The following is a 25600-nucleotide window of genomic DNA, read 5'->3' on the forward strand; positions in this document are numbered from 1 at the left end:
TAGTGTTCCATTCATTCTTATGAGAGATGGGTTCTTGTGAACCACTACCCTTGAGACATGGATCAATAAGTTTGACTCAAAAAGGTATAAGATAGCAATTTCGTAAGAAATACATATATAATTTTAACATCCACAAAGTTAAAAATAGTATATGAAATAGACTCCTTCATAAACCAATTTTCTACATTTCAACCCTTTTGTTGAGCAACCCCAACTACTCAATATTCCTCCCTAAATAAATCAACCCAAAAGTTGGTTCTCAAGATATTTACAAGATTGTGCCTCCTATTCTTAAGAACATCACCCTCTAAAATGAAATATCAAAATATTCTTGCCACATAAGACTTAAACAAGGAATAAATGCAACATTAATCATCATTTAAAAAATGCAAACTTAAATCAGCATCTTTTGAAAAGCTTTTTTTTTCCAACATAAATATCTCACGTGACCATATCTGTTCCCATAGAAGATCCCATCCACCAATGGCATGAGCTCCAACAATTGTCTCCCCAATCCATCGTCTAGTCCCACCAAAGAGGATATTATCCAAAATACTCCCGCTCTTCGAACTCACGACCACAGTCTTCCTAATTAAGCCCTCTCAAGCATTATCAGCACAGAAGAGATTCGAAACCGCGACGTATCAGACGCCACAGAAAAAATGGAAACACTACGCGTCAGTTGCCCAGGTTCGATTCTCGCCCACAAAACCCCTCAAAATAGGTATACAAATTCATACACGGCCAATTCTCGCGCACAGATTTCCCTCACAAACACCTTTACCTCAAAGATCTGCGTCCCCAGCGCAAAATTTTGCCGAAATTCCTTCGCCGTCCGAAATGCTTCCCCAGTCGGAGTCTTTCACTCAAAATCACGGTCAAAAATCCGGCGAACGGTTGTTGTAAAGGCAAACCTGATAGGCGAGAACCCCGAATGGTTCGAATCCGATTACATTGCAGTCGGCCTCGCTCATTGCTTCACCACAATCGACGAAAAGCTCCATGATTTCTTCGTCATAGAGCCGATTCCAGCCTCCGGCCTGGAATGCATGTACAACGGCGGCACTACCTCCTATAAATACGTCGTTGGTTCGACTCTCGGCGTCGTGTTGAAGGAAGACGTGAGTTTGTTGCCGGAGGAGTTCAGGATTGGGGTTTTTGCTGAGAAATTTGAGCGGCGCGTCAAGGCAGCGTCGAGGACTTGGAAGAGGGAGTATCCGCAGGGATATCTCATGCATTTGGCTCCGATCGGGGTTGTGAAGGGAGGGTTTCATTTCAGCCTGGAGGACAAGAGGCTTTTGGGGGTTTCGCACGAGGTGAAAGATGAGGATAATATTAAGCAGGATTTGAGTATCGATGTCTACGGGAGGAAGAAGAAGGAAGGCCAAGAGGAGAAGAAGGATGAAGAGTCGCTCATTTCGTCCCTGTACAATGTTTGATCAGGGTTTAGGGTTTGTTCTTGAATCCCTGTTCATATGTCATTTTTTGTTGTTGAAATATATAAGAAGAATTTGTTGAAATAGATCAGAAGAATCTGAATCTTAAGTTCAATTCATGTTTTGGGTTTTCGATTGTGTTATGCGTGGAGCTGTGCTTTGAATTCGATCTGCCTTCTGGGCTTACTCTTTGATTTGGGTTCAATGTGCAATTATGGTTTTTGTAAATCCGGTTCAGAGTTTGTGCTGGGTCAGCTTTTTCTTTCAGTCCACATTATGGGTTCTACGTGTGTTTCTAATATGAATATTACTTTAATTATTATTATTTTGTTTTTAAACATGATTTAAAGAAATACGTGGTATGTGATTCTTAGTTGAATGGGTTTGGATGGAGTTTAATTCTCTAAACAATATATATTTGGGTGTAAATGTTGTTCAATATTTATACAATTTTAGGTTAAAATTAGTCTATCATATGAATGCATCCCTCTTTTCCTCACCTTAAAAGTTTTCCATTTTCCTTTTGGGATGGGGATAACAATAGAATGTGGTGGGATTTGGAGGGGTACGCCCCATTGTCACTCTACAGGCACCATTGAAGCTTTGAGAACATTCTTCTGGTGTCCTTTGTTTATTGTCTTTGGGATGTTCCTTTTTAAAGGGATATTTCTAAGATGTCCTTTTTGGAATATCTTTGGAGGTCATCATAAGACATTAAGTAATTCTATAATTCTATAATGTCTTGTGAATCTCTCTGAGATATTTGTTCATCTCTCACAATGTATAGCATTGAAAAATATTTAAAAACATATTTAGTCATGAACTATAAAGAGTTATTCGATTGTCCTTGTGAAACATCCATCCCTCACAATATACAACGTGAAAAAGTCTCTTAAAATCTATTTAAAAAAATATGTATCTGAAATCTTAACCCTAATGATTTATGATTCCCACCCAAATCTTGAAATTTTAGAAGTAGATATATGATTTCATTTCAACTCACTTTTAACTTTCTTTAGAGAAGTTAGAAGTTGCAACAAAAGATTTTAAGAGTGAGAAGGAAGATCATCACAAAGATTAGCCCAAATTATGCAAGTTATATAGAATTCAAATGTTATTCAAGCCTTCTTAACATTCTTTTAAATCTATTTATTGCTCAGTTCCAATTTTAAAGGGTAAATGTAGTATTAATTTGTAAGTTTAGAATTTACATTGTTATTTTTTAATTCATTATTTTTATAAATTGTAAATAAATTATATTTTTTTAATTTTATTTAATAAATTACAATATTTTAGTAAATGTTAATAATTCACTTGTTCAATTATCTTCTTTTTTTTTGTTGTGTGACTTCGAATAAGATTTGTAACCAAGAACAAGAGTTCTTATTGGTGTATGCTTTGTTTGTACATTTCATACAATCTAAAGTAAGAAAACAAAAAAAGGTCATTGTGGCTTAGTCATTAACACTATGCATAGTTTAAATTACAATTTCAAAGTACATAATTTGTTGTAAATATAGTTAAATATTGTAATCATATTCATTGTAAAATTGCAACAACTAATTAACTATGATTGGCTACCTATATTAATTAATTTGGCATTATGATTGGTTAACTATATTCATTGGAAAATTGCAACAAATAATGAGGATTGAGGTAGAAAAGCTTCAAATTGAACTTAATTATGCACTTGGTGAAAGTACAAAGAAAGATAAAGCACTGGTTCCAATGAAAGTGAATGTGCTTTCTAAAAAATTGCAAAAATATGGGCAAACTTGTAAGTTTTCTTTAAACCAATTTGTAAACTCAAAACAAAAACATATATGAACATTAAGTTGTGGAAGGGTCAATTTTATAAGCTTGAATTTTAAAGCAACATTATTAATGTATGCCTCCTCCATTTTTGAAACAAAGGCACAATGACATTTGAAATATTGTTGACCACAAATTACAAATATGTGATTGAGATAAATAGCTTAGGGCATATAGTGAAAAAATGATCTTAGATTTGTTTTGTCACTAAGGGCTAGGGGTCAATAGAGACAAATTTTGATTTCAAATTTGTAAGGTCAAGTTTTCACTCTCTAATGTTTTATGTGGTATGATCTGAGACATCACAATGAAAGAGGGTAAAATATATAGTGAAGAAATGATGTTCTTAAGGTGATGCAAAATATACTATTGTTACCTTCGATGTCAAATGGATTATTATGAGGGTGTTAATGCTCCTAATATTAAAGAGGTACATGTGTTCATTGATTGACTAAATGTAGGTTGTCGTGCAACAAAAGGGTCAAATGTTGCAATTTTACAATAAATATAGTTAACTAATCGTTCACCATAAGTAGACTAAGTTCAATGCACTCTTGCACATTGTTGCCTATGCATTGAATCCTAACTATTATATGTAGAGGCCTAATAGGTGAGGTTCATGGAGGTTGTCCTAAAAGGTGAATGATTCTATAAAGGCTAACATTATTTGTATTAAGTGAAAAAAAACTGTCTCTTGGGGTTTTTTTTAAGGAGGCTAAGCTAGATAGAGACTATGGCATAGAAGTGCCCAATTTTATGGTGAATTGTGCATGGGTCTACTTCTTTTGACTACCTTTCAAGCTATTAGTTTGCTATCTCAAATTTCTAATTATTTTACTATTATGAGGAACTACTCTACTTATAGCATTATCCATCCAATTGAGAGAAGTATACTTGCCTCTAAGTGTGCAAAGATGTTTTCTATGGTATAGAGTATCTTGTGTATCATTGACTAGAATACACATCTATAAGACGAGTTCATTGTCATCTAGAGTTAGGGACACTAGTATATGTTTATGATGGTACTGCATAAATAACTCTAACTAGTAGTGGTTTAAGGAGCGTGAGCATGTGAAATCCAACAATTCTAGAGATAGGAGAGTTTGAAGATGATTACAGACACAGCTCCAAGCCACTTAGTTGTTTGCAACATTTTCCATTGTAATTGTCACTGTGAAATTTTGAATGTTTATGTTGTTTTTGAAATTAAAAGTGACCAAAAGCAAGGGGGTCGGCCCTTGCTTTAAAATGGTTGGTAATGAATGTTTATGTTGTTAGTATACACTTTAAATTTCAAATTTCAAAATGCACACTATAATGTGTTGACCACATTAATATTTTCTAGCTTACTAGTATGCTAGAAATTTTATTTGTTATTCTTAAAGCAATTTCTTATTCATCTAATATTTTCAAGTACTATATTATTTGTGTCACCATTGTTTTGTCATCCTCAAACTTAGGCCCTTGGCCTTCCATTCTCAAAACCTTTTATCCTATCAAGAAAAAAGTATGAACTATGGTTAAAATAAATAAATATATCTACATATATGATGTGGTGGGTTTCTGTCTGTGTGGTAAGGTGGATGCTTTTGTCTTTGTGTGAATTGTTGTGGTTTCACAATGCACGCCCCATTTCGCCTAGAAATGGGGACCCCCACTAGTAAATTTGAACTCAATTTTTGACAAATATTGGTCAAAATTTCGATGCATGTTGGTCAAAAATTTGACCAACCAATGTTTGGTAAAAATTTTGACCAATACTCGAAATTTTTTAATTTTTGCTAGCTTTGATTTGTCAGTGTTGGTCGAAATTTTCACCAATGTTTGGTCAAATTTTTTTTATGAATTGGTGGAAATTTTGACCATTTCTTGGTAGAACACTACCAAGAATTGGTCAAAATTTCCACCAATGTTCGGTCAATTTTTTTTATAATTGGTGGAAATTTCGACCAAGTCTTGGTAGAAAACTATCAAGAATTGGTCAAAATTTCCACCAATGTTTGGTCAATTTTTTTTTTAATGTTGTATCAAGAAATTGTTTCTTATCCAAGCCATTTAATTTGCAACCTTTTAAATCTCTACAAAGATAAAGTTGGAGCAGGAGAATTTTTCTTCTCAAAGGTGTCTTCTGATTGTAAAGCGTCAATTCCATTATCTGTTCAGCGTCCATTCCATTATCTGTTGAACTAGATATGTCTTGTTTGTTGAACAGATAATGGAATTGACGCTTTACAATCAAAGGACACCTTTGAGAATAAAATTTTTCCTGCTCCAACTTTATCTTTGCAGAGATTTAAAAGGTTGCAAATTAAATGGCTTGGATAAGAAACAATTGCTTGATACAACATGGAACAAAGAAGAACATAAACATATAACATGGACATGTATTCTTTGAAATGGAAGCATCCAAGAATGTAAGCAAAAGCAAAACTATTGAAGTGTAACATGCCTCATTATGCACTCTTGATATTGCCAAAGTTGACAAAAAAAAATTCAACTTTGAATAATGATATATTATATAATCAAAGTAACAAAGGAATTTCATATTCATGACGGTTGGTTTCCAAAGTACAATACAGTATAGTACACAAGTTGAAGAAGAAAAGTATCCTAAACTAAACACCACTATATGAAAATTATGCATTTTATCCCACAATAACTTTAGCACTGGAACAACTACTTTTTGTAGTTTACTAAAAAAAAACAGGGCATAACATTTATTAGAAAAGAGATAACAAAATTTCATTAAAATAGTTATAACAATAGTTATAAGAAAGATCTCTTTTTTACTGTTCTATGAAATTTTGCATAAATATCCTTAGTATTTTGTCATTCTTCACTTTCCAAGTTGGATTAGATAGATTGTTAAAGATGTGACTCCATGTCTAAGCTTTTCCCTGAAGACTAGACTCCCAAACATGGATCTAAAGACAATTTTGTCTACATGGTCAATCTACAATGTAGCATCCTCACATAATTTTTATAAATTTAAGTCAATAAAATTTGAAGTTCACGAAGCAAACTGGAAATAGTAAGATCTCTATCTCGTTGTACTAAAAACTCTGCATAAATATCCTTTAGTATTATGTCATTCTTCCCTTCCCAAGATGGATGAGATAGATTGATACAGATGTGACTCCATGTCTAAAATTTTAATTGACGACTACACTCCCAAGCATTGAACTAAAAACAAAATTTTGTCAACAGTGTGAATCTATAATGCAACATCCTTACATAATTCTATAAATTTATGCCAATAAAATTTGTAGTTCATGAAGCAAACTGGAAAACAGTAAAACGACCATGTCCATGCTTGGAATTCATGATAATCACAATTTCAATAGCAAAGACCAAATGAAGAACTCACCTATAAAATACTAGCCAAACCAATTTGAATTATCAATTGAACATAAAATTAATCTTAAGCTAAATCTTTTTTCTATCTTCATTTATATTTCACAGTATCCTCCTTCCAAGTAAGGGAGTGCTTAAATACCTCTGATTGGGCAGGTTCAACTTGCAGAGATGAACGCGGAGAAGATGACTCAAATCTGTCTAACTGCAAAATATGATTGCTATATAAAAGTACATCAAAGCCAAATCTAGTAAATGATAACCAGCATACAATCAAAAACATTCTTTGGATAATTATATTTGACATTAAGATAATTAACAAAAAAAGAGCTTGAAGCATACAACTGAAAATAGTCATTAATTTCGAGTATTCATTTGCACATAATCAAATAATCAACCATAATCTGTAGTTTAATGAAATACATAAAAAAATGTGATCAAGGGAATGCATATAACACAGTTAAGAAATTGAAGACTGCACACTAACCAAGGTGCACTATTCAATTTCATGACTTGAGTAATCAAAAGAGGAAATTAACCAATGAAAACCTTTATGATGACACTTTTGAAAGCCGTGAAGTGAAAACTAAAACAACATTTTGGAGACGGTAGAGGTGAAGGTCCTCTAGTACTAGAACATCAATTATTGTGTCAAAACAACTTATTTGCAAGGACTGAGCCTGTGCATTGCTTCTATTCTCTAACATAATTAGGATGACTACCTCATCTACCATTTTTGAGAATGCAACCCTGTAACACCAAATATGAAAACAGTATTGTTGTTGCATAAGATAGTAGAAAATACTACTAAAAAGGGAAATTAGAAGATTTGGAGTCACAAGCAAATGCTTCTTATGAGAACCAAGTACAAAACTAGAATTTACCTCGCATTTAATGGAAATTTGTTTTGCCACAAGCACAATGACTCCTTCAAACGAATATGTAAGTCCTGACATGAAATATTTTTCTTTTCTAGACAGGCTTGCAATGTAAAACTCACTTTTATAAAAGAAATACTAAAAACAGTCACATGCACAAGAAGTAAACCATTCAACCTTGTAAGAATATTTGCATGGCAACAATTCAGAAGATGTTATCAACTTATTATAGTACTCATGTTATTCTAGGAGCATATGTGAGAATGGTTTTTAAAAATATTTGCAAATCTATTATTTATAGGAAAGATATAATACTAATCATTAATGTAAAGACATAATCAATTTTTTTTTTAAGCAACTATTATGCCACCCTTTAAAGATTGGATGCAAAATATTTGAACTCAACACAATAATTAATTGGGATTGAATGGTGCACACTCCGATAAAATGACTAGTTGCACACTCTGTGGGGGCTTTTTGATCTAATTGATGTGTGGTTTAAAAGGTTTTAAATTAATTTAGTTCATTTTTAGGAATGCAAAAAGCCATCTTTTAATTTTTGTTAACTTCATCAAAAGTTTATTGTGGCTGTCTATTGTTTTGCTGGTGAGTTATGTTGTGTGTGGCCTGTGGTCAAATGAATTTTTTCTATCATTTCCTTTTTTAATTTTTCTCTATTGAAACATCTTTGGAAGTATGTTTTTCCATCTCCGATGGCATGCTTCAACAAGACTACTATGTAATGGTGGGATATTGTGTTTGGATCTATTAATTCTGATGATAAACTTTTTTTTGCCCAAACTGCAGTTAATTCTCTCCACTGAAATCATATTGTTTATTTGAATAGAAAGGATTAAATATGTGTTATAGAACAAAAAATATTACTGGGTGACTTCTCTAGAGAAGTTATCATCTCCATTATGTCTTTTTAGGTAGAAAGATGCCATGAAGATGCGAAGAAGTTTGTTAAAGTGGGACCCTTCCATTTCAAATCTCATTCCTAAAGTGTGGGGCAATGTTGAGGAGCTGATTCTCAGAACATAAGCCATGAATCAGATGGATGGCCAATGCATGAAGTAGATTTTGAAGATAAAAGCACTTCCAACAGTTTTACTCCAGCATATGTGGATGGAGTTTGTTTAAGAGAAAAACAAGAAGGCTCCTGGTGACGTGGGTATTCTGGATGTAGCTAAGTTTCAACAAACTTTAGTAGACAGCTCCTCCGACAATGGAAACATGGATGATGCATCTACTCTATTTCCAGATGTTACTGTTAGCAGTTAGTTTCTATCCTGAGATGTGGGTTAGGAAGTGTAGAGAGTTCATAACCAAATTTCTGAAGAAATGCTGAATTTACTTAAACCTATTAATAAGAAGGCAATGAAAAATAGAAGGGGGAATAATTCTTGTAGTTACTACTTTAGTTATTCTTCTGTGTTATATCTTGGTTCATAGTTTCTTACCATTTTGTGTAAATCTGCTAGATATGTGTACTCAATCTTTTTCAAGCTCTCTAGGACCTGGTCTTACTGGTCTCTCTACTATTATTTGAACTTATGCTCTGTGGGAGATAATTTTGGTTATATTTTTATGAGTTGCTTGCAATAGCTATATTTGTGCACTTCATCCAGTATTTTGAAAAAAAATCAAAGTTCTATTTGATACCAAAATGCCAAAAAAATTGATTTAGAAAGAGAAGATACCATGAACTTTTCTATTTGGACTTTGACATAGTATTTTGTCTGTAAAATATTCTGAACTCCAAATTTACCTTTTCGAAATCCATTTTATAAAACACCTTTTATATAAGTGCACAAATGTATGTATGTCTGCATCCATGCATGTATCTAAGCAGCCTTGAAAGATTGGATTCCATAAATAAAGGAGGTTTTGACTTTTGTAATGTTCAATACAAGGTGATTGTTGAGATAATTATTAAAATTTAAAGTTGGAAGTATCTGTATGTAATTTGTGTTTGCTTACAAGTAAATAGTTAATGTTCTTGTTTTTCTGACTAGAATTTTGAAATATTACTTGATATCAAGCATGTTTTGTCCTTGTAGCTTTTGACTTCAAATTATTTTTATGCATTATGTTTTTTTCCTTCTAACTTGTTTGTTTGCAAAATCCTCTAAGAGTATAAACTAACATCTCATCAATCTAACAGGTTTAAAAATCTCTCATTTGATGTTGAGCGAAGTTCTGTTAGCTTTATTGCATATATGTAACTTGTACAACTAGTTGGGCATATCAGTCACTTTAGAAGTAACCTGTTAAAAAGTATTAAAATAATCATATCCAAGTATCTAATTAACTGGTTGATGCAAAGTCAATGATCAACCATTGATTTGATGCATGAAACAACTAACTACCCCTTTGTTTTGAAATAATTCCCATATATCTTCCTCAATTGCAATTGAAGCAATGACCCAACCCACTCAATCTTTCATCAAGGAATAAACATGTCAAAGTTTTAACACACTAACCTCCACACCTTTGAATCCACAAGGCTAACTCCACTTCTAAGCTTCTTCAAGCAACAAGTTACCCAAGTTTCCCTAAACACCTACAAACCCCACATGGCTCCAAATATGCAAAAGACTTTAGCAAGGATTAAATAAGGATCTTATAAGTTATATAATGCATTTTCAATTAGATTCAACCATCCAATTGGCTGGACCCAACTCCTAATGCCTAATTCTTCCAAGGTGCCTTAAGAGACCTAATCGACAACTAGTAACCCTGCAGCAGCATAAAAACCTAAATAACTTAAACTTTATCTAAATTACTTGTCAAGATACTTACATTTATGGACACCCTTTTCAAAGTACTAAAACACATCAAAATATTTCATATGGTCATTTTGGACCAACACCCCTGTTTCTAACTAATGCCCTATTTTTTAGCATGAAAATGGCTAATTTAACAAAGCAACTTCCAGTATAATTGACTCCCAAAACTTTTAACTTTCAACAGTCATTACTCATGGAATATAACCACCAAATCGCCAAGCAATTCATTCCAAACTTCTTAGAACCCCAAAATCCCAAATTACCTTCATTTAAACCCTCAAATCAAGAGTATCACCAATATCACAAAAATGCCTCCTTGTTTAGGCCAAACCGCCACTGCTACATTGTACCCATCAATTTCTTCAAAAAACCCTCACTATACTGTGACAGTCAATCAATGCTGACACTATCCCTTTGTTTCAAGAGTTAGAAAATTATTATACAAGGTATAGTGTAGGGAATATAAAGTAAACAATGATTTTGCAAAGAGAGGGAAAAACTATTAAGGGATAAATATGTAGCTATTTGGAAACAATTTTTGTGAACAGTAAATGTTTACCCTACCATGTGTTGTTCGCTTCTTTATGCTACGTGTCAGATAAGTCTTTCAAAAGGTGCAAGTAAATGTTAGAGGTATTGTCTTTGAGACAGACTCTATTCAGACAATTTGATGCACCTTAGGCATATGGCTTGTGCCAGCCCTTGCAAAGAAATAGTTATTTAAAAATTTTGAGCCAATGATACTATTGTAGGCTTATAAAGTATATGTTGATTTTCTTAGATCATTGTATAGAATATTCCTTTGCTTCAATTATTTTTAGTTGTAGAATGTAGCTAGGAGTAGAGAAAAATGACATCACTAACAAACAAAATAATCTCAATATACTTTTCTCTACATGGATGCTTCCTCAAATGTGATGATCCCTCCCTCCCTCTCTCTCTCTCTCTCTCTCTCTCTCTCTCTCTCTCTCTCTCTCTCTCTCACACACACACACACACACACACACACACACACACACACACACACACACACACCAAATCATCTAGAAATTAAAGGGATACATGCACATTGTTTCTATTGAAACCCATTTCTTAAGGACTGGGTTAAAGGTCCCTCCTTCCATTCTATCTGTAATTGGAAATATTTTTTAGTTCAAACATGGAGACTCGTTTGTTATGTAGGCACTAGTTTTAGTTTTGCATGGTTGCAAATATCCAAGTATTGATCAAAATATTGTGACTTCCCTTTTGGAAGTTTCTTTTAGATTGCCACCTGGAAAACATGGTCAACATTTTGAATCTAGACACCTTCAGGATGGTTAGAAGCGTGTTTGGATTTGAACAACTGGCAAATAGGAAATTTAGACGAACATGGTTATCTATTATAACAAATATTTAAGAGAAGTTGTGTTTGGTAGTAAGCAAGAAGGAAGTTTTTCTAATGGGGTGTTGGAAAGACTTCTAGTGGCTTATTCAATATTTTCTTGGAAATTTTTTGGGAATGAGCATTGAGAAGATGGAGGTGTTGTAGAGCTTGTATTGGATGGCAATTTATAGAACTTGGAGGATGAAATTTTTAATCTTTACTTGGGATTCAAATTATCTATAAGTGGGAGGATGAGTTTTTCAAGGTGTCTTGTTAGCTACATTTCCCAGTTTTGGTTTGTATATGTGATATTGTAGCAAAAAATGTAACTAGAGTTATTATAATAGGTAGATAGCAGCTTTTAGATTTTGGGCTTTCAATTTTGTAATGAAGGAGTTGTTCATTTTTTATCTTATGATTGGGAGACCAGTTCTAGGATTTTCTTTTAATGGATGAGGGACTCAAAAACCTTTATTTAATGCATCATATACAATGTATATGTACTTAAATTTTCAAAATACAAATATTTTTTAAATACCTAACCATAGCTTAAAGAAATCAAAAGAAGTTGAAGTGTTCAAGTGTAAGGAAATCAGTTGAATTTGGAATCCATTTGATAAATTGATAGTAATAATTATAGACATATGCAAGAAAAGAAATGTTACATTATGCATGATACATAGCTAGTGGGAACATTGAGTCACTAGATTAGAAAGTACATGCATCATCCAATGGATATGTTGGTAGTTACTCATTGCTAGAACTTTGGGATCGAAAGTTGCACACTTTCTAGAATGGGGCCCCAGTTGGCTGCACATCTGGGTTCTTATCAAGTTATATTTGCTTCTTTGGCTCTACATTCCATTATGTTGGTAGGATATACCCCTACTGGGATGTCTTGTGAGGCATGATATTCAAGGCATTGTATATGAACACATGCTTCTTTTCTTTTCAAGAGATAGGTTATGTTCCTCTTAGCAAAGTGGTTGAATTTATATGTTAGTTTGCTCTTTTTTGCAGGAAAGGATCTAAATACTTGGTAGAGAAGGTGAATTCCATGTGGATGCAACAATCTTCAAGGTTTATATAGTCACCACCACATATTTGGCCTTTTGTGTGGCTAGCTGGCCCTCTTTGTATATGCTAATTTATTTGGAGGTCTTTGCAAGGCTCTTCTTTGTTTCACTATTATCAATGGGAACACCTCTATTGGGCTTTTTTGCACATCATTTTGGATTCACTACATATGTTGTCATAGGTAAATGTGTGTTTAACTTCTCTCACTTTTGCTGAATATTATTGTATTAGGCTTCTAAGGTGGGGTCACTCTCATGAATTGCAGCTTTATTCCAGGTAAACATGTTAATAAGGCACTTGTACATGTAGCTTTAAGAATCCCCAAATCTGATGCCAATGGAAAGTTTCACATAGATCCTAGTTAATTCAAACTTGATCCAAACACATTGTTGACCAAAACCTTCTTATCCCATTTCCTTCCCTTGCCTTGAACTTTTCACTCCCAATCCAGTGTTTTGTCTTGATTATAACTTTCTAAGACTTCTACAACTTAATCATTTTCATCAAAAAATAAAGTAGGAAACATACTAGATCTCAACTGGATTGAGGAATTCTTTCATCAAAAAGGATTGAAGCAATGTCAAGGAGCTGTGATGGTTACACACAAGCATGCACACCTCCTTTGTCTCTACCACTACCTTCTTGAACCATTGAATTTCACCCATGTCCTTGATCTCATGACATACACCTGATAAAAGGTACACTAGATGTGCATGTAGTTGGACACAACCAATTTACTTGGTTTCTCAACGAATATATGTCTCATTTGTAACTACTTGAACTTCATTAGAAGAACATTCTCCTCAATGTGCTCTCTGAAAATTTGTTATTGGAACCTTGCATCCTTACATTTTCTTGAGTTGGTGATCACCCTAAGGAAACAAGATCCATTCTACATGAAATCATAATTTTTTTTATTGGCTTAATAGAAAATATTGCTTAGAAATAGATTACAAAAGAAGCGGCCCAACGTTAAAAAACTTGAGCGAGAGCAGAAGTGAGAAAGGAGAAAACTAAACAAGGAGAAGAACAAAAAATAATATGATCAGCACAACTGAAAACAATAATTATTCCCACAAGAACTTAAAGTAAGAACAACATTCACTACATATTCTAGAGATTGGGCAAGAACAAAGAGAATTATAATGCCTAGTTACTTTTAGAAGGAAGGATCATGCAAGTAAGATAAAGAACTAAATCACTCCAAAACACCACCAAATTAGAGCAGACAATAGTATAAATCATCCCAGGCATTCAACACATTCTCATAATACAAACACCTACCAAACCATACTCTCATAAATCAGAGCAGGCAAGAGTATAAATCCGAGTGGAGATCGCCATATTCTTGCCAAGAAGCACATAACATTTTGGAAATAAAAACACCCACCCAACCATGATAGCCAATTTTTTCACAAAATGTAATCATTAATGTAAATCTTTTGCCTCAGTTGCATTATGTGAGCTTGTAGGTTGAGCATGCTTCTTTTGAGTTCAGGGTAGTCCTGGAGAGAAGACTGCAAAAGGAATATATAGGAGGAGAAGTTCTCATAGAGGATTGCAATTTTGGATTGCAGGGCATAGTAAGCATGGGAGATGACATCTAGACATTGAAATACCCATACTGTTTAAGGATACTATGTCTAAAGGTATGTTTGCAAGATTGTGTAATGCAAGCATTAGCTAACAAAATAGTAGTTTTAGTGACTTGTTAAATGGAATTTCTTCCTGCTATTGATACGATCTTGGTATTTATGCATCACCCACCTCTGTTTCATCAATCTTTTACAACCTATCAAAGAAAAACCTTTATAATTTTCCATTTCAATGTTTGTTTGGATATCATAAATTTGAACAGTGTCATTTGCGTAGGTGATGGAAGGTGGAGAAATAGAGTAGGTAGGGAGCTATCATCAAATACTAGCAACAGGGAAAATATTTGAGCAACTTTTGAATGCCCATAAGGAAGCCAGGGTTTCTACCTTGTAAGTTTTGGAAATGCATAATACAATAATATATTATTTATTTAATGGAAGGAGCATAAATAAATGTTCATACAAGAGTGAAGCTTCTATCAACAACATTGAAACCAAAATCCAACGTTAAAATGTTTGAAGAAATATCCAAACAAAAAATATCATTTTTGGGAAGTTGGGTCATGCTGAATCATGTGTAATTATTGTTGCATGGATATACAATGCTTCTATACTTTTATTTATTCATCTATATAGTCATATAAGCTCATTTTTTCAATAATTGGAATTTGAGCCCATTATGATATCATAACTCGTACTCCTAGTTATGTCGGTAGGACATATACCAGTCAATTCCTACTATGTGCTTACTTATCATGTTGGCCTACAATTTAGTTCTCTAGTTCCATCTTTCTATAGATAGGAGCAACCCCTCTCAAAGAAATCATGAATTTGTATTATTATATACCAATCCTGATTTGAGGGTACATTCTTTCACACTTTGAGCACTTAGTCCTTTTTGGCATGCAGTTGCCCCTACCCTGTCATGAATATTAGTGCTTAGAATTTCCTTCCTTAATTATATTACCTATTGATTACCTAGATCCAATATAGCTAAATAGAGATGAAATAAGAAAAGATCAATAGATCGCAAAAATGCAAACCTTCAGTCCCTGATTTTAGTTTCTAAATTTCACATAGATATAACACGGGAATATTGCAACACATTTCTAAACAAAGCAATGAGTAGCCTCCGGTGTCATTTATCCTAGGCTCAAGTATTTCTGGTATTATTGTGTACTAATGAAAGACACTTAAATGAATTCAACAAGAAAATTATGTGCATTTAATAATCAATCATTACAAAGCACTAAACTGTACAACAACATGAACAAATTTTAAAGCAAGATTGAATGACAGTTATCATTTAGCCAAGGCATCACATCCCATAAGTTACAAGAAAATATTTAAGCAGAACATTGGACATAACCTTGTTACAACTTGCGGTGAATATGTATAAGATATAAGGTCTGTGTGGCATCCCCGTAGCGTTCGCCAAAGAACATGATCACACCATGCTGGCATTCACTTTTGATCATACATTTTTGTGGAATCCCTTTGCATCTTTTTCAGAAAAAGGAATAAGAATTCAACATATTTTCTTTTCAGATGGTGTAAACTCTTTTGATCAGTCACCATACAAGAAGAATAAACATTGAAAACAATTTGTTGTCCTTGACATATGAAATATTATCTTTCATTTTTTTGAAACCTTATTGGAAAACTTGAGTTCCTTAATGCTTGAAATAAGTACTGTACGAGATAAAATGCATCACAAATTCATTTAGTTGCTCTATATGCTTACCTTATAAGTTAGGGGGAACTAGACAACTCCCTCTTTGAAGCCATGGAGAACTCTTAATGATGCCTTTTCCCTTTATAGCTAATGGCGTGCCAACATTTTAAAGATTTTGCTACTAAATTTAGAATTATTTATCATCACAAAAACATATAGTGCTAAGGCTAGAAAATATTGTTACAGTAACAATACCTTGTCATACTAAAGAAACTCTCTATATCCTCCATCAAGAATATGCTTGACCATTTTTCTTCAAAATCTTCTTTTGCACAAATAGTGATAAGGTATGTATGTTGGGTTTAACTTTACATACATACAAACAAATAGTAATCTTTGTATGACCATGGGGAGATTTTAAACCAAGCATTATAATGCTAGTCATTACTATTAACATATTGCGGCGTCAATGATCCCATGAATAACTAGGCTTCTCCACTTGAAGCTGAGATTGGATCCTTGCAACTTGCAAGGATGCAGAATTCAAATGAGCTCGTCATCCAAGATACTAGACGAGATATTACACCTAATATGACACAATTTACTGTGGAAGAAGAGAAGGAAATGGGGGATTTAGGATTGGAACCATATATTGACTATATTTGCATTGCAAAAGGAACATTACTTTTTGTGTTGATTGTCTTTTCCCAAGGAGCCTTTGTTTTTGGGAAATTAGTAGCCAACTATTGGCTTGCAAAGGCGATCTTGGATCCAAATATTGACAGTGGCATATTAGTAGGTACATATGTAGGAATTTCACTATTGAGTGGAGCTTTTGTCTATTTAAGATCTCAACTTGTTGTAGTGTTGGGATTGTGAGCTTCAAAGGCCATTTTCAATGGGATTTTTACTTCAATATTCAAGGCATCCATGGCCTTCTTTGATATCACACCCATGGACCAAATTCTTATCACCATCTATGAATATCACTAGCTTTAATTTTTTCATATAGCCAATAACCTTAAGTGTTTAATGGAAGAGATATAAAGCAAGAGATGAATAGAGATATGTGCTTCACATGTGAGTTGTTTCTATAAGAAATCCAATTTTACATCTAAAAAATGCTTCAAGCTCACAAACTATTGTTCTACTCGATTAACATGGTTGATATCTATGACATATAAATACCAACATAGAATCCTAGCTGGTTACTAAAACAATAACTCAACCTTTGGCCCATAGATAACACTTAATTGAATAATGTTGATTTTCTTTTAACAATAAATGCCTTGGTTACATCCTTGAGTGTCTTTGCAAGTGAGAATCCCTAATGATGTCATTATGCAAATGAAGCCCTTTTTCACTACATTGCATACCCCTATTTATAATCTTATAGATTTGATACCACACCTATGGGCTAAATTCTTATTAGGGTAAATAGAGCATGCAATGACTTATAACCAATAAAAATTAATATATTCAGACAAAATGATTACCAATTTGTTATCTCAACAGGAATCCTTAGACCTTAGTTTGATTGATTTGGATCTAGCTTGGGGCTTCAACTATGTTTTTTCTTTGGGATAAGAATTATTAGGAATGATGGCAAATGTCATTCACAAACAAGGGAGCCAAGAAAGGAGATGGGGAGGTTAAATTCACCTGAATTGAGGAAGTCCAAACTAGTAACAAAGTAAGCCAACCCAAGAATGGAGATGGGCAGGTTAGATTCACTTGAACTGGGCAAAGCCAACCCACGGAGCAAGTTCAACGCAAGAACAAAGTTAGCCAACACAGAAGAATAATAGTATATTGGGGTCGGGAAGGAGGAGAAGGTAGCCTGCAAGCCTATTACCTGCGATTTTCAACCAAGTCCTGTTACCCTTGTGATTTTCAACCAAGTCCTGTTGCCCCCATGATTTTCAACCTATTTGAGAATCAAGCTCAGCCTACATAAGGCACCAATACATAATAATAATAATTTCATTCACCTTTTCTTTGTTATGACATTTTTGACCAATCGATTTTCTTTTTTATGTGATTGAGTTGGTCGATATTTTGACCAACTTGAGAAAACTTAGGATTTTTTGACCAACACGGGGATGAAAACTGAAAAAAAAGAGAAATAATAGCTTTGGTCAAAATTTTTGGTAGAAAAACAAGTGCAAATGTACTAGTGCCCCTACTTTATTTTTTAGCTTTCTGGATCCCTAGTCTAGGGTTTGAGTCTTTTTTAGGGTTTTATCTAGTGTTTTTGGTCAAATTCGGGTCCTCGTTTGAAAACCCAAATTTTAGAAATCATCATCTAAGTGGATAAGTCATTTTTACAAAGAAAAATGGCGTACTAGCACACCTCCCCAGGTGTGCTAGGAGGTGCACTAGTGTGCCAAACCACCAAAAAGGGAAAGCACTTTCTCTTGGAAAGTGTGCAGCAACGTAGCTATGCACCTCCAGGAGGTGTGCTAAGGTCCTAGGTCTATAAAACCTGGGGAACCCCTTCTCGTTTCATTTCTTCTCTCGAGCTTCATTCTTTCACACCTACACAGCTGCGCAAGTGCGTTGTTGTGCCACCTCACCCCCTTTCACTTGCACCCACCAAACACAAAACAACATTAAAACACCAACTTAAGGTGTGTAGCTACACACTATCTATGTTCACAATTGTGCACCTTTTACCATGCAAAAAACCTTAAGAACTAAAAATTTAAAAAAACTCTAAAGGTTAATACCTACAAAGGTGCGCAGCTGCGCACCTTTGTAATCCTCATGCATTGAAAATGATATATGAGGGTGCACACCAGGCACACCCCATGAGGTGCACTGGTGTGCACTCTCATATTTTAAGAATTGATAAGGACAAAGGCACACCTAGCGCACCTCTGAGGTGTGCCAAGTGCACCCTTTTTTTCATATAAGGGATAAATTTTAGGTTTTTGATGTGTTTTAACAATTAGGTTTTTTTAGGTTTTTTTGTGTCATCGTTAGGGTTTGAATTTACTGATTTTTCTTTGACTCTGAACTAATAGACATTTTTGTGCAGATTCAATGGCTTCTTCATCATCCTCCCTTGCTACAAAGATGGTCCCAAAATCGATGGTTTTCAAGTTTCAAGGTGTTCTTACAAAGTCACACTTTCAATATGACTTTTCAGAGATCTGGGACACTGAACTTGGTCATACAGATTGGAAGGCATTCCTAGTGTTGTGCAAAAAACCCACAAAAAGGTCCCCATTGATATCTGCTATGATTTAGTTAGAACTAGTCAATGTTGCATCACATCCAGTATCGGTGCAATCCTTGGAGTTGATCATGACACAAAGAATTATGTTTCTAAAGAAAGGGTCATAAAGAGTATAACTAGAGAAATCATATTGGATCTCTGACCTAAGAACATAGAAAAAGTGTTTCATCGTCCAAGGCTAGATCAATTTATCAAGAACTAACATATTATTAGGTAGAAAGATGGTATAGAGAACATGTAGAGGAAGCATCCAAAATCATCCAGTCTTCATACCTCATTGAGAAGACTCCTCTAGGGCGTAAAGTAGGTAAAGTGGACATGACGAGAGGTTGCATGAAAGAAGATATTGGATATTCTATAATACTCTTGAGTAAAGTCATGGGGTTTCCAGCATCATGACACTTGAATATATGGATGTTGCACTTTATTGAGACTATCAAGATGACAAAGATGCCAATTGATTGGGCTTTGATTCTTAGTGAGAACTTGGGTGAATAGCTAGTCGCAATTAAGAGTAACCATATGTTTTACATGACATCATATTTGGTATACTTGTTAGCTATAAGAGTGACATATTATCCAAGATTTTTCAAAAAGGGTAGCATGCAAGATTCAAATGCATGGCCCTATATAGTTTATCCCTAGCTAGTGAAGAAAAGGCTTCCAGAGCATAACAAGGAATACAGGATAGTGAATGATGCATTTATATTCATAATTATCTGGTTCTCTGAAGGGGATTATGCAAAGAGGATGTCAGATGAGGCAGCAAAAAAGATCTTAAAAGTCAGATCCTACTACATCCAATATCAAACATTCACCTATTTAAGGGTAGCGGGTACCACTCTCAATCCTAAGAAGCTCCCTGGATATCCAAGTGATAGACTTATACTACTAGACATTGCTCGACAACTCTTGTCTGCCTATGATAGAGTATAGAAGCAACACAAGATAACATGGTTATGGCCTACTACTATGGGACTGTTTAGTGTGGTCCAGAGACAAGATATTCCATCTTTTAAAACTGAGTGGGATCAATATCCTTTGGATGAATATAATTCTCCTCGGCCCTATTTTGATAAAATCAGAAGAGCACAATATTTGGCTTGTGAGACATTCCAACACAAAGATGCAATTTAGGACCATTGGATGAATGCAGTAGATGACCATGATATCCATATAAGGGATTATTATAGGATGACTCTCTATCTAGCAAGGAATGCCTTGAATATAAAGGTTCCTTTGAAGGTTACACAACAAGATACTGAGGATGTTCTTGATCTATTTTTCAATAGGGACAAGATTGGTGATCAACCCATCATGAATGTCGAGGTTGAGAAGGAAGAAAACTTAGATATTAATCATAGGGCTAGGCATGTCATCAAATTGACCAAGGATTGGATCAAAAGACCTTTCAAATTGGATCCAATTCCTCAAGTGATAGTCTTCCACGCTATAGCCCGCCCAACAAGAGGTCAAGGAGCTAAAGTAACACAGCCTACTTTTACAGCTTAGTCTCTAGTGAGGCCAGAAATAGTGCACCAACTTGATAGAGAAGTTGGATATTATAGGGCTTAGAAAGGTAAAGGTAAGAGGAAGAGAAATTCTCCTCAACAAGTTGTGCCAAAAGAGAAAGAAACTCAAGCACCTCCATAGCCAAGGGCATAGAATGTTAAAAGGTTAGAGAATGTGGAAGCTACACAAGCCCAAGACAATTCTCAAGTGTCACCAACTAAACAAGGGAAAGGAGGAGTTGAAATAGAAGTACAAGAGGTGTCTCCACCTCAACAAGAGGTACAAGCTTCTCTATCTACTCCTAAGAGAAGAAAGATCAAGACTTTGGTCAAGAGGAGACAAAAAGTGATTAGGAGAGTTATCCCTTTCTCGTCAGTCCTAGAAGTTATCCTAGAAGAAGAGGAAGAAGAGGATGATGAGGGCGAAGAAGATAATCTTCCTTTGAATCAAAGGACTCACATGGCTAGAGCCACAAAGATGGAATGGAGAAGAAGCTCCATAATTACACCGCCATCCATTCTTGAGTAGTCTATTTAGTCTACAACTTCTGAAGATGAGATGTAGCAGTGAATTGATGAGTAGGAGGGTCAAGGGACTGATGTCTTTCAGATGTCAAATTTTGATTTCATGCTCATTAGCACTGAATTGGTGGGAGACAAAATAAGAGACTCTCCAACTAATCAACCTCAACAAGAGGATTGGAGTCAGTTGCCACCAGAGCCACAAGGACCTAAAGTAGCTCCATCATCACCCATTCCAGTCACATTTTGTGTAGATAAGGGATCAACTACTCCTCTTCCTCCAAACAATGAAGAAGAATAGGTTCAAGTAGGACAAGGAAGAGCCACAACAAGTACCTGTCGATGAAGTGTTAGAGGAAGGACAAATAAGTGAGCAAGCTTCCCAAGACATAGAGGCAAGAACTGTGGATTCCACGGATACAGAGATTCCCAGTGTGGATCTCTCACAAAAGGAGAAGACTCTCAAGAGGAGTGATAACGGGAAGAGCATAGCAGAGAAAAGTCCTTTGTCTTCAAAAGGCAAATCTCCAATGGAGCATGTCCCAAGATGGTTGAGGAAAGAGGTGATTAGAAACAAGAGGCAACAATTCACTACTGAGGAAGAGTATAGGATAGAATTCATTGAAATTCTCAGGAAACATGAGTCACCACCAAAGGATGCACAAGCATTGACCTTTATCATGAGTGATTAGAACTAAGATTTTTTTGCACGTATTGCTATCCCTCCTCTACATACAGATGTTGAGGAATTAACTCTAAGAGATTATTAGGTAAAGGAGGTTATGCTTAGGAAACCCACATCAGACACTACTAAGTGTTTAGGCACTTAGAACAAGATGAGGCAGAATTGATAACACTTCGGAGACAGAATGAGATCCTAAAAAGATATCTGAATGAAGTTGTTGGTCCTTTAGATCCTGAAAATCCTAAGGAGACTTTGAATGCAACACTAGAGAAAAGGGATAAGGAGACATTATAGCTAGACCCATTTTTGAAAGCTTGTCAGCAATGGCAAGAAAGTTTTGAAGAAAAGGGTGTACAAATTATACAGGGGAATCTTAAGTTGCTACACCACATGCAAGATAATGAAAATAAGTTAGTAGCCATTTTGAATCAAGATTTTGGTTTGATGGATGAAGTACATACCTAGGGAAAGGACTTGCAAGCACTATAGTCAATCGAAGGTCAACGGTATCGGATGTTAATGGAAGTATATACGACGGAGGAGTTAGATGAGATTGATGATTGGATAGAGAAGATTATGGATGGAAATAAAGTAATGGAAATATTACATGCAAAGATTCATAAGCTCAAGGATCAAACTCAAGAGAAAATTTTGGAGGCAAAGAAACATTATAGTGATGCATGTTTAGAACAGAGATTTGGATGTGAAACTTGAAGATTTTGCAAAGACTCACATCGAGGTGGGCAACTATAGGCAGAAAGTGAAGGATAAGTATGAAGCCTTATATTTTCCATATGTAGCTCAAGTCACTAAGATTATTGAGAAATTCAAAAGAAAATACCTGGACATAGCTATGGTATAAAGGGGAACAAAATCTAGAAGCCAAAATTTCAATTTTGACACTTGGTGAAATTTTGCATTTTTTGAACCTACTTCCGAGGTGCACCAGAAGTTTTTGAAGAATTCAAAGGTGTGCCAACAGTTAACTACCAATTCTAAATTTAGAGTTTTCCATGCATTAGAAATGCATTTTGACGATAGTTTAACTCCTACAAACACCTAGAGAAGATGGAGCTTTTATTTTTGGCACTTCTAGACACTCCTACATCATCCAAAGGCTTTCTTTTTCTTATTTTCTCATGCTTTCTTTGTTTTAAGACATGTAAAGACTCATGCATTCATTTAATGATATAAATAAGGCTGTGTAAAAATTTTCCTTAGGGAAAAATCACACCAAGATCAAGAAGCTCAAGCACGAACACAATATGGACCAATAAAGTATGATCAGAATAACAATATGAAAAATGAAGTGATGTACATACACACTAGGAGTGCCTAAATATAAAGGCCTCTAGAATGACTAGGAGTCAACAAAGTGATAAGACTCACAACTAAGCACATATCCACTAAGAGTGGATTATCCTCCATTGAGCACATAAGTTAGTGCGATGATGAGAGGATAAGCTTACATAGGTGTGTCACATAAAGATATGTTGTAAACACCATATGCTTAATTAGAGTCTGAACAACTATGCTGTGTACATAACAACTCAGATAAATATGCAAACTCCTATGTTGTAGACACCATGTGCTAAATTAGAGTTGCTAACTCTTGTGTTGTCAACAAGACAACTCATATGAGTACACATAATCCTAGGTGTCTAACTAATAAAAAATAAAATAATGCATTAACCTAAGTAAACTTAAGTAAGGTGTAATAATAATTAATTATTTACACTAACATGTACAAGTACAATGTAATCTCTTTGAAAATGGAGAAAGGGGGAAAACCTCATGGGAAAAACCCTCCCCCAAAAAGAGAGATGAAAAAATGAGATGTATGGATGGATGGAGTAATTAAGACCCCCCCCCCCCCCCCGCTCATTATAACATACATCATGTATATAAAATAGAGAAGTATGAGAAGGACAAAACCCCATAAGAGGAAAAATTCCCCCCCATAAGAGAGAAGAAGAAGAAGAAGAAAAGAGACAAGGTCCCCCTCCCCCCCCCCCCCCCCACAAAATGTAGAATGTCGATTAGTGATAACTACTCCAAGATTAATGTAGAAGTTGATCCATGACTGCTAAATAATGTTCCTCCCTTTAGGAAGAAACAATGTCATAGGTACATATGAGATGCTTCCCCAATGTGTAGAAAGAATCCTAAAGATGAATGGTGTCTCTAAAACCTACTCAACTATCTCTATGTCGATACTGACGGTCACCCCTTCCAACACTTCTGAAAAGAACAAGTTCAGATCTAGCAAGGATGGATGTAGAACATATTCCAAAGAACCAACTATCTCCTCAAATGATAACCTCCTGAAACTGCTATACATAAGGATCCACAATCATATCAACCTTGTAAGACTGATCATGTCGAGAATGGACAGAAGGGTCAGAGTGTTCCCTCACAACAACTGAAGAAGGATTGTCTTCATCAAAGAGAATATGTATATCATCAATAATGTCTCCCAAATATGCTATGTAGGACTCCACAAACAAACCTAGAATATCTATTATTTAGTCATCCCTTGGTGCTAGAACCAGAAGACAAGGTGTACCCAACTAAACTAAATTACATGGACCTATCATTGTAGCAATGTATGCATGTGGAATGTGTTGATGATGTGACCTTCTTTTGCATCTGTCAATAGGATCCCCCATATCTGAAACTATTGAATCACTATCATTGTTGTCACTATCAGTTTCCATAATGGATGAAGTATGGAGAGGATTAGAGGATAAGCTAGGTGAACTTTCCTCAAAGTGAACATTCCTCTCTATGGATATCTCATGAGTCTCGAGATTCATAAGTCTATATGCCTTAACACTTTTGTCATATCCAATGAAAGTACAAGGCCTTGGTGGTGGTTCCTTGCTTTCCCTTGAAGATATGTGTGCCCATATTGGACAACCAAAAACTCTGAAGTGTTCCACAACTGGTTTTCTTTCGCACCATGCCTCAAAAGGAGTAATTCCATCTAAGACATTATGAGGAGACCTATTAAGGATGTGATTGGCACTACTTATAGCTTCTACTTCAAGTGATGGATCAAGAGACTTAGATTGAATCATACATCTTTCCATTGATTTAAGAGTTCCAATCCTCATTTCTACAACACTTGTCTTTTGTGGACTAAATGCTATAGGATTCTGAATATCAATACCCTCAAGTCCACAAAAGTCTCTAAGTCTTTAGTTCACATATCTACTTTCATTGTCCATATGAATAACCTTGATGGGTTTACTTGATTGCTTCTCAACATGACTCTTGAAGGCTAGAAACTTATCAAACACTTCATTCTTCTGATAAAGAAAGTAGTCCCATGTGTAGAGTGAAAAGTCATCAATAAAAGTGAGGACATAGCGACCCTTACTAACTGATGTCACTGACAATGGGCCTGCTAGAACAATGTGAACCAAATCAAGAACAATTGATGCTCTCCAAGACTTCCTTTGTCAAACTTCTCTTCTAGATGCATATCCATTGAACAAGTTGAACATTCACCTGTAGAAAAGTTGATTGTAGGTAGACCTTTGACCATATTTTTTGAGTTAAGTTGATGAAGATAGCGGAAGGCAAGATGTTCATACCATTCATGCCATAATTTACTTTGTGATTGTGAATGTTTCAACAAGGCATGTGAAGGA

At 35.0% G+C, this 25600-nt stretch overlaps 1 protein-coding gene across 1 annotated transcript; it reads left to right on the plus strand.

Annotated features, from left to right (window-relative positions):
• The first annotated feature begins 363 nt into the window (after positions 1-363).
• Positions 364-1761, plus strand: LOC149580616 (uncharacterized). The gene has a single exon (XM_089792417.1). The coding sequence runs from the start codon at positions 663-665 to the stop codon at positions 1437-1439; it is 777 nt and encodes a 258-aa protein (XP_089648543.1). The 5' UTR covers positions 364-662; the 3' UTR covers positions 1440-1761.
• Positions 1762-25600: the final 23839 nt, after the last annotated feature.

Source organism: Cupressus sempervirens, chromosome 1 (assembly GCF_028749045.1).
Source record: "Cupressus sempervirens isolate cs-2001-9-10 chromosome 1, ASM2874904v1, whole genome shotgun sequence".
Taxonomy (NCBI): Eukaryota; Viridiplantae; Streptophyta; class Pinopsida; order Cupressales; family Cupressaceae; genus Cupressus; species Cupressus sempervirens.